The 14553-nt window shown below is 40.5% G+C and overlaps 6 protein-coding genes across 6 annotated transcripts; all 6 read left to right on the top strand.

The window, feature by feature from the left end:
• Positions 1 to 68: 68 nt before the first annotated feature.
• Positions 69 to 3925, top strand: LOC134039654 (EH domain-containing protein 2-like). Its single transcript, XM_062485658.1, has 6 exons — positions 69 to 467; positions 810 to 986; positions 1163 to 1260; positions 1668 to 2080; positions 2239 to 2403; positions 2528 to 3925. Exons 1-6 carry the CDS (start codon positions 244 to 246, stop codon positions 3080 to 3082), a joined length of 1632 nt encoding a protein of 543 aa, XP_062341642.1. The 5' UTR covers positions 69 to 243; the 3' UTR covers positions 3083 to 3925.
• Positions 3926 to 4064: 139 nt separating this feature from the next.
• selenow1 (selenoprotein W, 1) lies at positions 4065 to 5293 on the top strand. Its single transcript, XM_062485661.1, has 6 exons — positions 4065 to 4234; positions 4366 to 4390; positions 4498 to 4551; positions 4677 to 4751; positions 4850 to 4944; positions 5028 to 5293. Exons 1-5 carry the CDS (start codon positions 4065 to 4067, stop codon positions 4925 to 4927), a joined length of 402 nt encoding a protein of 133 aa, XP_062341645.1. The 3' UTR covers positions 4928 to 4944; positions 5028 to 5293.
• A 1389-nt stretch (positions 5294 to 6682) lies between these two features.
• On the top strand, positions 6683 to 7183 carry LOC134039590 (syncollin-like). The gene has a single exon (XM_062485549.1). The coding sequence runs from the start codon at positions 6698 to 6700 to the stop codon at positions 7115 to 7117; it is 420 nt and encodes a 139-aa protein (XP_062341533.1). The 5' UTR covers positions 6683 to 6697; the 3' UTR covers positions 7118 to 7183.
• Positions 7184 to 8206: 1023 nt separating this feature from the next.
• On the top strand, positions 8207 to 11426 carry LOC134040073 (syncollin-like). The gene is made up of 2 exons (XM_062486298.1): positions 8207 to 8634; positions 11354 to 11426. Exons 1-2 carry the CDS (start codon positions 8219 to 8221, stop codon positions 11358 to 11360), a joined length of 423 nt encoding a protein of 140 aa, XP_062342282.1. The 5' UTR covers positions 8207 to 8218; the 3' UTR covers positions 11361 to 11426.
• On the top strand, positions 10926 to 11426 carry LOC134040074 (syncollin-like). The gene has a single exon (XM_062486299.1). It carries the CDS (start codon positions 10941 to 10943, stop codon positions 11358 to 11360), a length of 420 nt encoding a protein of 139 aa, XP_062342283.1. The 5' UTR covers positions 10926 to 10940; the 3' UTR covers positions 11361 to 11426.
• Positions 11427 to 12325: 899 nt separating this feature from the next.
• On the top strand, positions 12326 to 14430 carry gng8 (guanine nucleotide binding protein (G protein), gamma 8). The gene is made up of 3 exons (XM_062485662.1): positions 12326 to 12712; positions 13510 to 13619; positions 13704 to 14430. The coding sequence occupies exons 2-3, from the start codon at positions 13536 to 13538 to the stop codon at positions 13830 to 13832; spliced, it is 213 nt and encodes a 70-aa protein (XP_062341646.1). The 5' UTR covers positions 12326 to 12712; positions 13510 to 13535; the 3' UTR covers positions 13833 to 14430.
• Positions 14431 to 14553: the final 123 nt, after the last annotated feature.

The following is a 14553-nucleotide window of genomic DNA, read 5'->3' as shown; positions in this document are numbered from 1 at the left end:
CTGTACTCCACCCAGTCCCGCTTGGCTCATTTCTGTGTTAGGTGCACTTGAGCAGATGTGGTGAACACCCTCTCCTCCCTCAGCTACGTCCCTGTTTTGGATCGGGTACCAGTTGCGGTTCTCTGTTCACAATTATTTTGTACCGTTTTTCCTTGCGACTGGAGTGTGTCCTCAACACTGGAATAGGAGAACAGTGTTTATTAAGTGACATTTTATTTGTTATTCGTCTGCAGGAACATAACCATGTCTAGTCAAGAACTTACAGAAAAAAGTTCTAAAACACTGGAGGATGTTCATGTCGTTACAGAGGAGCTCAAGAATCTGTACTACAAGAGGCTACTGCCCATAGAGAAACACTACAGCTTCCATCATCTTCACTCCCCCAGCTTTGAGGATGCAGATTTTGACAACAAACCAATGATTTTAGTCATGGGTCAATACTCAACCGGAAAAACTACTTTCATCAAGTGAGTATCAATATGATCATTTTTAAATCACTGGCCTGCGTAGCACTGATGTAGGACGATGCACTTCTGATCCATTATCTTCTGCTGTACTTTCTATCTAAATTATTTGTACTTTGCTATCTATAAAAGTTAATTTCAAAGTTAAAAAACATGTTTTCAATGTGATTTAGTTGTGGATTTTGCTCAGATATTTGTGTAATAATTTTGGTGTGTGGTGTGTTGTAGATACGTAGCTTCTGGCTAATCAGTGAGTTTCACAGAACTATTCCCTCTGTGGGAATATCTCCTGTCATTATTCTCTCCTGCAATCAGTCAGCCTGTGTTTGTGTGTTTGTATGTTAGGTATCTCTTAGAGCAAGACTTCCCAGGAAGCAGAGTTGGACCAGAGCCTACTACCGACTGTTTCACTGCCATTATGCATGGGGAAGTGGAAGGTATAATCCCAGGGAATGCCCTAACAGTAGATCCAAAAAAGCCCTTTCGGAAACTCAACCCTTTCGGAAATGCCTTCCTTAACAGGTATAGTATGCTTGATTTGATTGTAGAACATTTGCAGTGTAAATCACACGAGCCTTACTCAGATTCCAATACAAATGATTGTGGAGGTGAAGAGAGATGGAGTTATATAAGAGTACTGTCAACAATATCAACATGTTTCTACATCTACTTCATTGTTGACCGTTTTTCCACTACAGATTTCAATGTGCCCAGCTGCCAAATCAGATCCTGGAAAGCATCAGCATTATTGACACTCCAGGCATCCTGACTGGGGCTAAAAAGAAAATGAGTCGAGGTAAAGTGGACTTATACAATATGTAGGTCTATTGGAGTTTAGTATTGTTTAGTATAGTTACAGTTAACTGAGGTGACTCATGACTTTATTTGTATCAAATCTTTCATAACCTTGTAGATCAAGAAACAAAATGCCTTTCATAGATGAATGCATTGATGCATCTGGTCTGGTCTTACTAGGGTGAGGTCTCAAACTCAAGAATGTATGAGATCATTTGAGAGCCCTAAGGAATGTTTTGTATTGGATGCGAGGATGTGAAACGTCTCGATGAAGCCATGGGTGGAACTGTAAATGCTCTGCAGTATAGTTACCATTCCTCTTTGCACAATAATGAAAACTGTTTCTTAAGCAACTCTGTGCAATTCATACTTAAGTTAACACATAGGCCACTTTCTTGCTCTCTGTAGGTTATGATTTTCCAGCAGTGTTGCGCTGGTTTGCGGAACGTGTGGATCGCATCATCCTCTTGTTTGACGCGCACAAGCTCGAGTTTTCCGATGAGCTTACCCGTGCCTTCGGAGCGCTGCGTGGCAACGAGGACAAGCTGCGCGTTGTGTTGAACAAGGCAGACAGGGTTGACTCTCAGCAGCTGATGCGGGTGTATGGCGCCCTCATGTGGTCGCTGGGGAGAGTGTTTCGGACCCCTGAGATACTCAGAGTTTACATCACCTCTCTCTGGTCAGAGCCACGCCTGTTGTCTGACCACTGCCAACTGCTTGAGGTGGAGGAAGAGGCTCTCTTGACAGATATCAGGAACCTGCCTCGCAATGCGGCCATACGCAAACTCAATGATCTGGTGAAAAGGGCACGCTCCGTTAGGGTGAGGGAGGCGTGGCCTATTATTTCTTATAAAGTTAATTATTCCTCATTGATCATTTGCATGTTACTGCAAATATTAACTTTTAATTGATGCTGTTTTTTAATTGAAACTTAGAAATGACATTAGAAATGAAATATTGCTCCTCTACTCTTTCCTAGGCACATGCACACATCATCAGCCACCTGAAGCAAGAGATGCCTACACTCTTTTGCAAAGATAGCAAGAAACATAGCCTGATCTACGACCTCCCTCTTATCTTCTCAAAGATCCAGCAGCATCATCGGGTCCCTGCGGGTGACTTCCCTGACTGTGGCAAGATGCAGGTGTCCTACTACCCTAAAACAGCTGCATGCTTTGCCATAATGTAAATGAATATGTGTTGTCCTACATTCTGAACAGTCTTGACTTCTGATACATTTAACCTTTCTATATCTTTATTATTCCAAGGAAAAACTCATGAGCCAAGATTTTACAAAGTTCAAGACACTCAAATCCAGCTATATGGCTTCCTTAGACAAGTTACTGTCCACTGACATTGCAAAGCTGATGCCCTTCCTGCATCAGCAGGAGGTGAAGAAGGAGTTTCTGCCAGTGATGATGGACAGTGACTTTTTGGGAACCTTCAAACCTGTCTACAAGAGAGATCCATTTGAGGACGCAACTGAGAGTGGGGAGGGGAGCGTGGTACGGGTAGATGAGTGGGTGGTGGCTCGAGATAAACCGAAATATGATGAGATATTCTACAATCTCTGTCCGAATGATGGGAAACTGAGCAGCACTAAGGCCAAAGAATGGATGGTCAGCAGCAACCTGCCGCACACTGTTCTCGGCCATATCTGGAAGCTGTCAGATGTAGACTGTGATGGAATGCTTGATGATGAGGAGTTTGCCTTGGCAATCTACCTCATTGAGGGAAGGGTGGAGGGCCACAGGCTACCTCAAGAGCTGCCTGTACACCTGGTGCCACCCTCCAAACGCCTACACCAAAAATTGGAATTATAGTCACTGTCTGATACATTCATTTGGGAAAGTTTCAAGGCTTTGTCACAAAAGAAAATACGGTCAACTTTACTTGGATGAACACACGTTTATATAATATTGTACAATACAATTTGTATTAAATCTAGCAAAACGATAATAACAGTTATGCACTTATTTAGCACATTTACAATTACATTTAGTTAAGATACGCGAATATGAGTGCCTTTTACAGTATGTTGAAGTAACAGTAGGCTTACCATCGGACAGTCACACTAGCCTACTCGACACAGTTTAGATGTTCATTGACTGCATCGGTATCTTGAAAATAGCATGAAGTTCAGTGTGTAGTAAGCAGTGATACAAGTTATACAACAGGGATTCACGGACATGCTGGATAAGTCGTGATATATGGAAATACAATCTTTTGACTTGTGGAAATGGCATGCCTCGCGGCGATTTTTATTTGAATGTATTTAGGCTGTTCATCGTGTTCATCTGAATGTGTTTGTTCCCACAACGAGATTGTTATGATCACATCAGGCGGTAACCGTAGTGATCTCCCTCGGACAAACTATGGACTAAAGACGGGGGAGAAACTCTGGAGAGCCTTCGCCATATAGATTGTCAGGGCGCCACAGGATCACAAATCGCGCATGTATCGAATTAAACCGCAGCTCCTCCCTTGGCGTCGACCATAGGCGTTGACAGAGAAACGTCACGTGATGACAACGCTAAAACTAGGAGATCGAATTCATCAACCAAACCATTATGTTTAAATTGAAGGGGTTGCCAAAATCTGGCTTGTACGTTATTAGACTATTATGAAATGTTTAAAATGTGAAAATAAATGTATGTATGCAAAATCAAATTGACATATATCCACTTTTATACATTATTCGCGTATATGGGGCGTGTGTGAAGAAGCCCAAACTCAATGTATGCTACTTTCACCCCCATGTCAAAAATTTATATCCTCCTCTTTGTGTAAGGGAACCCCAGGACTATGTTTCGGAACTCGCTCCGCCTCATATGTATCCAAACACATTTTAGGCAAATACAAGTACATTACTTGACATCATCGTTGGGTAATCGTTGTCTAAATAATCACTACCGCGGTCAAAGTAGGACCTTTGCGAATTGCAGTATGGGCGTCAAAGTTCACGTCATTTACTGGTAAGTCATTGGTGTTGTCTATTTTTAGTGGAGTTCTAATGAAGGCATTTTGCAAAGTTACCTAACAAGCTACCTCTACAGTTATGCAGGAAATGTTACTCAATTTAACTAGCCTATTTGTTTGTCTTTAGCGGTGGATGAGGGTACAGGCCCAAGGTAAGCGATCTTGGAAATAATCTCAGATCTTTGTAGCTGCAGCGGTGAACTGTGTGATTTAGATATACCTTGATGATGATATACCTTGATGATGAATGTCTTTTCAGTTCACCAGGCTCATGACCCAGCTTGAGGATGAATTCCCAGGCGACCTTGAGATTGTAAGCATTTGATATGGATAAAAAAGGGCGATATAGCCTACAGTAGCTCATCAGGAGTTGATTTGGCAAACTGTGTGTTTCTGCTTACTAACTTGATTGTTCTGTAAACTTGATTCACCCAACAGACTAGTGAAAGCACTCCAACAGCTTCTGGCTGGTTTGAAGTGATGGTGAATGGCAAGTTGGTTCATTCAAAGAAGGTACTAATGAAGTGATTCAATTGGATCCCCTTGCATTTAATTTGTAGACAGTGTACTCAATTTTATTGTATGGACAATAAAAAGACAACCTTTTTCAGGAGGGGTCAGGCTATGTGGATAGCGACCAGAAAATGGCACCAATAGTGGCGGCTATTGAACAGGCCTTGGGGAAATAAAGTGCTGGTCATGGGAGGTAAGACAGTTTGCACCTCAACCTCAATATGTTCATCAAGTTCACTGTCATGTGTTAAGATGTTGTATCTCTTGTTTTCACAGTGTGGTCTTTTCTGTTTGTTTACACTTTTACATGGCAAACAATGATGGTGGTGTCTCAAATGTCAAAGACATGGATACTGCTTGATGAACCTTGCTGTGGCATCCTTGGTCCAGACAGTTAGATTCGGCTCCTGTAATAGCACTGTGTTTTGGAGCTGGGTTACAGTACAAAGGGAACACATCTTATTAGTAATTGGAAACCAAAGTCATCTTGACATGTCCAAGATTAAGTTGTATTCTCAATAAAACTGATGCATTTGACATTACATTGTTGATTTGTCCACTTTTTAATGAACTGTATTCCCACACACACTATATTCCACTGGGGCAGAATTAGAGCTCTGCTCAAAAGGTTTAGAAGCCTTTTTCTATTTTGTTATTTTCTTTTTTAATGTATTTAACCTTCATAGTTAGTCACAGATAGTTCTGTTGTGTATTTGGAAAAGTGATTTAAGACTAACTATGCTATGGAGATGACAGGAAACACACCCTTGGTACACATTCCAGTAGGCAAACTTAGTCTTATAGAGCTCTTTAGATATATGTTATATTTACATTTAATAGCAGAGCAAATTGATTGTTTGTTCGATGTTATCTTCAAAGATACTGAAGAATGTAATACTTGTCATACTGTGTGTGACACATAATTTGCCACAATAGGATTTTAAGATCAGTATCCATATTTCCAAAATAGTTACCAGCAAATGTCCACTTTTAAGTTAGGAGTTGACAAGTAGTTGTTTGACTTGTTTTCACAGACATTTAATCAAAATAATATAGCAATTAGTTACATTATTTCCACCTTGTAGCCTACTCCAGTCACCCACAGATTGTTAGCATCATGCATGTAAATGTTGCTATCTGTTAAGGACTGTGCATTTGCAGTCATATCCTAAAACATGAGCTTCTAGTCTGAATGTGAGTCACTGTGAGTGAACAGCCAGACAACAGGAGGCAGCTGCAGTAGTTCACAGCTGTGTTGGGCTGGCCTTAGGTGTCAAATTGGACTGGCCTAAACCAGACAGATTAGGTCAGGAAAACCTATCCTCAGGTAATCTGGGTTTGACTGGGGCTGTTTTTTTCCCCACACCTCTGTGTTTTTCAGTTCAGTCTGTACTTAAGATACAATTCTCTGGAAAAAAGCAACAGCACCCTTGCCAATTCGGTGACAGTCTAGGCTTGTGTCATTGGCCACGTTACCCCACTTCACTCAGTGAAAGCTAACTGGTTGATCAAACAATACTGAAAATGGGGCATGTGGCATTGTAAATACAACGCAGTTTCATGAAAACATCTTGAATATAGGAAGGCTTTGTTGACATAAAAAATAACATAAAATACGGGGGCAAGTGAGGGACTGAAAGGTGCCAAACACAGTCAGCCTTCAATTAAGTGGGTTCAAATTTCACAACAACTCATTATCTATTTGCAGTTTAAGATGACAAAAATGATAGGACAGTGTCAACTCCATCTTCAGAAAAAAAAGTATTTACAAACAAAGCTGTCTCTGGTACTGGTGTTGGTCAATTCTTTATCGTATGCGCTGTCTAACCTTTCGTAGGATAAGCTTGGGCGCACCTGTGACAAAACATTCATGTTCTCAGCTTAGACCAACAATTACGCAACACAACCGATAGTATAACCCTATATAAACATGACCAATTGTGTCCATGTCTGCACTCTCAGAGGACAACATGAGGACAATCATTGCTTTGATTTTGGGAGCATCGTGCATGGTGGTCTTGCATGCACTATGTCCAGAACCTAACACGTTAACAGATTTTAACGGCAATAAGATTTGTGCACGCCTGTTTGAAGACAGTCACTACGTGTACGATCAAAGTTGTGGTGGAGAGGCTCTCGATATCTTCATAGATGACGATGTCCCGATCATGCCGTACAGTTGGAGAAACCGTGCCTCCTCCTTGGTGGTGTCAAGCCGCTGCTCCCTGACTGTGTGGTCACGAATCAAGAAGGAAGGAAGCAGGCGCAAATTCTCAGCAGGAATTCAGTACCGTCTCAAAGATGTGGGCCAGGGCCTGTTCGGGAACTGGGACAACGACATCGCCGCGTACTACTGCACCTGCTAGATGTGGAGGTCGCTGCAGCAAGGTTGCTTGTCACTGAACACAAATAAATGAATGAAATTTAGCAAATGCCTCGTCATTATATTTTTGTTAGGCTTATGTATTTTGAAAGGCATACCAAAACAACGCAATTACTGGAAACGAAAAGGTGTGCCTAGATTATGTCAGTGACGTTGACGATTCTCAATCTTGGAATATGCCTTTAATAAAATATAGACTGGGCCATAAATGTCCATCTTAATAAACGTTTCTAGACTACGAGAAGAATATTATTAATACTTAGGCCTAATTGACTGGCAGACAAGTGCTCACAAGTTCAAGTCTTTTATTGTCAGATGCACAGAACAACACAGGGTCAGACTGGGCACTGAAATTCTTAGGACAAGACAACGCCATGATTCACATTATATTCCACTGGGAATAGTATTTTTGTATGTATTTAACCTTCATGTCTGATGAGATAGTTCTGTACTGTATTTGGAAAACTGATTTAAGACTAACTATGCTATGGTTGGAGATGACAGGAGACACACCCTTGGTACACATTCCAATAGGCAAACTTAGTCTTGTAGAGCTCTTTAGATATATGTTGTATTTACATTTAATAGAAGAGCAAATAGATTGTTTGTTTGATGTTATCTACAAAGATACTGAAGAATGTAATACTTGTCAGGAATGTAAATACAACACAGTTTCATGAAAACATCTTGTATATAGGAAGGCTTTGTTGATATAAAAAAGAACATAAAATACGGGGGCAAGTGAATGACTAAAAGGTGCCAAACACAGTCAGCCTTCAGTTAAGTGGGTTCAAATTCACAACTCATTACCTATTTGCAGTTTAAGACGACAAAAATTATAGGACAGTGTCAACTCCATATTTAGAGAAAAAAAATGTAATTAAGCCTGCACGCAAGCATTTACAAACATTGTAAGCAACTGTCTCTGGTACTGGTGTAGGTTCTTTATCGGATGCGCTGTCTAAACTTTCATATGATAAGCTTGGGCGCAGCTGTGACAAAACATTCATGTTCTCAGCTTAGACCAACAATTATGCAACACAACCGATAGTATAACGCTATATAAACATGGCCAAGTGTGTCCATGTCTGCACTCTCAGAGGACAACATGAGGACAATCATTGCTTTGATTTTGGGAGCGTCGTGCATGGTGGTCTTGCATGCACTATGTCCAGATCCTGCCTCGTTGAAAGATTTGAACGGCAATAAGATTTGTGCACGCCTGTTTAAAGATAGTCACTGTGGTGGAGAGGCTCTCGATATCCTCATAGGTGACGATGTCCCGGCCGTGCCGTCCCGTTGGAAAAGCCGTGCCTCCTCTTTGGTGGTGTCAAGCCACTGCTACCTGACTGTGTGGTCACGAATCAATAAGCAAGGAAGCAAGCGCAAATTCAGATCAGGAATTCAGTACCGTCTCAAAGATGTGCCCAAGGGCGGCAGGTCCTTGAAGGGCCTGTTCGGGAACTGGGACAACGAAATCGCCGCGTACTACTGCACCTGCTAGATGTGGAGGTCGCTACAGCAAGGTTGCTGGTCACTGAGCACAAATAAATGAATGCAATTTGCCTCGCAAATGCCTCGTCATTATATTTTTGTCAGACCTATGTATTTTTGAAAGGCCTACCAAAACAAAACAACGCAATTACTGGAAACGAACAGGTGTGCCTAGACTATGTCAGTGATGTTGACTATTCTCAATCTTGGAATATGCCTTTAATAAACGATAAACTTGTCCATAATTCTCCATCTTAATAAACGTTTCTAGACTACGAGAAGTATTATTAATACTTAGGCCTAATTTACCGGCAGACAAGTGTATGTATTGTGCTCACAAATGATTGGCATAGTATAGGCCATATTAATCATCCACCAACTCACAGCAGCAAATACAATTTGGACTCCATTTATGTCATAATACCGTAAGTGCAGGGAAACACCTGCATGGATTGAAACTGGAAAGGCACAGTGCCTCCTGCTGCCGTCTAACAACACTGCCGTTTCAGATTCTAATAGAGATGGGTCTGCTGCAGTTACTGAACGTTTTGGATTTCTAATCTTAATTCCTGTAGTGGAACCAGAAATACAGGTTAGCTATTCTACAGATATGTGTCTGTTTGGTGCATCTATTTTATAGATGCAGGCTTGTGTAGGCCAACCATACATGTAGGCTACAGTCAATTGAGGAAGAATTGATCTAATTGGTTAAGACTCTCCAGCTTGCTTTTGTGGAGCACGGAAGGAATAAAAAATTATAATTTCAACTTGTTCCTCCATTCGGTCACAAAGACAGTATCACGAATGTGGGGTTTTGTGGGGTTTTGCTTAACAGTTATTTTCTTATATTAAATGTATTTAACCTTCATGTCTGATGAGATAGTTCTGTGCTGCCTTTGGAAAACTGATTTAAGACTAACTATGCTATAGTTGAAGATGACATGAGACACACCCTTGGTACACATTCCAATAGGCAAACTTAGTCTTGTAGAGCTCTTTAGTTATATTTACATTTAATAGCAGAGCAAATAGATTGTTTGTTCGATGTGATCTCCAGATACTGAAGAATGTAATACTTGTCATACTGAATGTGACACATAATTTGCCACAATAGGATTTAACGATCAATATCCAAATTTCCAAAATAGTTACCAGCAAATGTCCACTTTTAAGTTAGGAGTTGACAAGTAGTTGTTTGACTTGTTTTCACAGACATTCAATCAAAATAATATAGCAATTGGTTACATTATTTCTGCCTTGTAGCCTACTCCAGTCACCCACAGATTGTTAGCATCATGCATGTAAATGTTGCTATCTGTTAAGGACTGTGCATTTACAGTCATATCCTAAAACATGAGCTTCTAGTCTGAATGTGAGTTACTGTGAGTGAACAGCCAGACAACAGGAGGCAGCTGCAGTAGTTAACAGCTGTGTTGGGCTGGCCTTAGGTGTCAAATTGGACTGGTCTAAACCAAACAGATTAGGTCAGGCAAACCTATCCTCAGGTAATCTGGGTTTGACTGGGGCTATTTTTTTCCACACCTCAGTGTTTTTAAGTTCAGACTGTACTTAAGATACAATTCTCAGGGAAAAGGACCAGCAGCACCCTTGCCAATTCGTGAAAGACTAGGCTTGTGTCATTGGCCACGTTACCCCACTTCACTCAGTTCAAGCTCAAGTCTTTTATTGTCAGATGCATAGAACAACACAAGGTCAGACTGGGCACTGAAATTCTTGGGACAAGACAACGCAAAGCAACCTAGCATAACATAACATATAAATATTCAGTTTAACATAGATTACATCTATGATAAGCTAAAATATAATAAGCATAGAAAGCTAACTGGTTGATCAAACAATACTGAAAATGCCTAAAACCCAAGTGTGGCATTCTAAATACAACACAGTTTCATGAAAACATCTTGTTGACATAAAAAAAGAACATAAAATACAGGGGCAAGTGAGTGACTGAAAGGTGCCAAACACAGTCAGCCTTCAATTCAATGGGTTCAAATGTCACAACAACTTATCTATTTGCAGTTTAAGACAACAACAATTATAGGACAGTGTCAACTTCATCTTTAGAGAAATAAATAAAAAAAAATAATTAAGCCTGCCCTCAAGAATTTACAAACATTGTAAGCTGTCTCTGGTACTGGTGTTGGTCAATTCTTTATCGTATGCGCTGTCTAACCTTTCGTAGGATAAGCTTGGGCGCACCTGTGACAAAACATTCATGTTCTCAGCTTAGACCAACAATTACACAACAGAACCGATAGTATAACCCTATATAAACATGAACAAGTGAGTCCATGTCTGCACTCTCAGAGGACAACATGAGGACAATCATTGCTTTGATTTTGGGAGCGTCGTGCATGGTGGTCTTGCATGCACTATGTCCAGAACCTAACACGTTAACAGATTTTAACGGCAATAAGATTTGTGCACGCCTGTTTGAAGACAGTCACTACGTGTACGATCAAAGTTGTGGTGGAGAGGCTCTCGATATCTTCATAGATGACGATGTCCCGATCATGCCGTACCGTTGGAGAAACCGTGCCTCCTCCTTGGTGGTGTCAAGCCGCTGCTCCCTGACTGTGTGGTCACGAATCAAGAAGGAAGGAAGCAAGCGCAAATTCTCAGCAGGAATTCAGTACCGTCTCAAAGATGTGGGCCAGGGCCTGTTCGGGAACTGGGACAACGACATCGCCGCGTACTACTGCACCTGCTAGATGTGGAGGTCGCTGCAGCAAGGTTGCTTGTCACTGAACACAAATAAATGAATGAAATTTAGCAAATGCCTCGTCATTATATTTTTGTTAGGCTTATGTATTTTGAAAGGCATACCAAAACAACGCAATTACTGGAAACGAAAAGGTGTGCCTAGATTATGTCAGTGATGTTGACTATTCTCAATCTTGGAATATGCCTTTAATAAACTATAGACTTGGCCATAATTGTCCATCTTAATGAACGTTTCTAGACTACGAGAATAGGCTAATACTTAGGCCTGATTGACTGGCAGACAAGTGTAGACTGTATTGTGCTCACAAATGCCATGCACTATGATTGGCATAGTATAGGCTATATTAATCATCCACCAACTACAAGCAAATACAATTTTGACTCAATTCGTGTCATAATACCGTAAGTGCAGGGAAACACCTGCATGGATTGAAATTGGAAAGGCACAGTGCCTCCTGCTGCCGTCTAACAACACTGCCGTTTCAGATTCTAATAGAGATGGGTCTGCTGCAGGTACTGAACGTTTTGGATTTGTAATCTTAATTCCTGTAGTGGAACCAGAAATACAGGTTAGCTATTCTACAGATGTGTGTCTGTTGGTGCATCTATTTTATGTTGATGATAGGCCTACCATACATGTAGGCTACAGTCAATTGAGGAAGAATTTATCTAATTGGTTAATACTCTCCAGCTCGCTTTTGTGAGCACGGAAGAAATATAAAATGTAAATTTCAACTTGTTCGTCCATTCGGTCACAAAGACACTTACAGTATCACAAATGTGGGGTTTTGCTTAACAATGGATCATTTCATTCTGTGGAACTTCTGTGAAACATTATTCAGGTTCAGATTAGGCCTCTATGATTGTAAGATGATCTACTTGTAAAATGATCCAGTAAAAACCTATACCGCTAACATTTAATACCATTTAAGAAAACGATCTAAGGTGATTTCAACTGAAACTTCTGCCAAAAGCTCATAGTTACTCACATGTAGTTTCCACACAGGAGACATGTAATACAGCCGTTTTCACACTACCAACAGCCTCTTCTATCTGTGAGTCTTATCAGATTGATTCAGCCAGATATTTGGATTGGCGTCTGTGATATGTGGGTGATGGAGACACAGTCAAGGGAGAAAGGTCACGCCCCATGTCGTCTGTTATGGCTGCATTAAACTCTACATGGGGGAAGAACCAGCGCTAATTATGAGAGGAGGCAACATCCCCACCTACTCTTCCCCATCATCGTCTTAATCTCTTCATTTGTAACAGTACATGGGTAGAGAACTCTTTACTTCAGGAGCCCTGGATCTATCAGTCAGTTGGTAATCGTTCAGTGGTAAGTGGGAAACATTTATCAAACATTTACATTGATATGTATCAAACATTATATGATAATTTACTTTTTTTAAATGATTTTAATAGATTGCTGTGGGAAAGATAAATTTAGTAATAGTAGCAGTTACTGTGCATGTTTGATATTGAAATTCACACTTTGAATGAGTTTTTACTGAGCAAGATGTACTTTGCAATGACAAAAAAATAAACATTACTTTCTCATTCTTTTGTATGGAGGCAGATTAAAAATATAAATGAAAAGTTTATTCTCTCTGAGAAGTGAGTGGACAGGCTATGGCAAGACATGTGGAGCACTAAAGCAACAAAGTGATGCAGGTCCACAGATACGGAGATGTTATCAGTAAGGTATCTCTTCTTCATTCACGTGCAACGTAACAGAAATACAACGACTACAACTTAAAATCACCCAGCATCATATTTTCTCTTAAAGGACAATCAACACATACAATCGTTTGTGGACCATTTGTTACAGAGTAGAGTAACAGAAAAGGAGAGAGGTGTAGCCTATTTACTTCTTAGGTAGATCAGGGGAAGCCCCTCTAGGGAATGTTGTCTGGGCCTGCACCTCCCCCTAGAGGCCCTCACTGTGCCACTTCCAGCTGAGACACAGGGAGTATGAATAACAAGCAAATTAAAACAGTGTCCTTGTGGCTTAATCCAACAGGTTGGCATTTATTTATAATGCAAAAGGTCACCATAACTGTATTCCCTGCACCTTTAACGTTTAAAAAAAAAACAGTAATTACTTTAAAGGCATGGTCCAATTGTCACCACCAGGCTGAGATACAACAGGAAGGGTGAGGATGTCCAATAACATGGCCAAAATAGCTGATGCCAGAAAGACTGTGGAACAACTGAAACTTGAAGTCAACATTGAACGGATGCTGGTAAGTAAGCAGGCCACGCAGATTTGAGTTGAATTCAACCATTGTATGTTGCCAAAGTAGAAGTTGATTCAGTTGTGTGTGCAGGTGTCTAAAGCAGCAGCTGACCTGATGGCCTTCTGTGAAGCTCATGCTAAAGAAGACCCGCTGGTGACACCTGTGGTATCCTCTGAAAACCCTTTTCGAGAGAAGAAATTGTTCTGTGCAATACTCTAATTCCAGCACGTCATTATAAAAATATATTCATTAATAGATAATATATCACTTAAATTGCAAGAGCAGAATGATGTGTAAATGTTTTTGTACCTATTTACTTTTTACATAGTAGTAGGATATCAGTGTTGTTTATGTAATCAAATATAAATAAACAGGAGTTGGTTTTGAATGATTCATCTAGAGAGTGAGAGAGACAGACATATCTGCAATAAAACAATTATTTCGGATGGAGCAAAGTTCATTTGCTCATAAATAATATCCCCAGGTATCTGCGCATCACCCTAACAGTAGGATTACACATTAACTTAACAAGCCTTCCAGGGTGCACCCTGGGCCCTCCTCTGAACTCCCAACCCTGAGTAAATAAGACAAATTCTTAAATGTATTTGTTATCCTTTCGGAGGGTTAGGAATGTCTATTCATGCAAGGATTTATACTGTTACTTTAAATGTTGATGTGTAGACTTAATTTAGCCTATAAAAAATGCACCAGGCTGAAAAGACAACACCGTAACGTCGTTGTGACAACAACCTTGAAGTAGACTTCAACAAATGCAAACCTGCAACACCGTGGGGATGTTATTTTCTCAGATTCAATCATTAGATTTGAAAGGCATTCCAATCAAAGAAAAGTTAATTGAATGATTAAATCAGTATACACCATCCACCACTGACCATTTATTCTTAATTTGTTCCCTTGGGAACGGCTCTGGCCTCCTTGG

Source organism: Osmerus eperlanus, chromosome 19 (assembly GCF_963692335.1).
Source record: "Osmerus eperlanus chromosome 19, fOsmEpe2.1, whole genome shotgun sequence".
Lineage (NCBI taxonomy): Eukaryota > Metazoa > Chordata > Actinopteri > Osmeriformes > Osmeridae > Osmerus > Osmerus eperlanus.
Note: the sequence above shows the minus strand (reverse complement) of the source record. Positions and strands in the feature narration are given on the sequence as shown.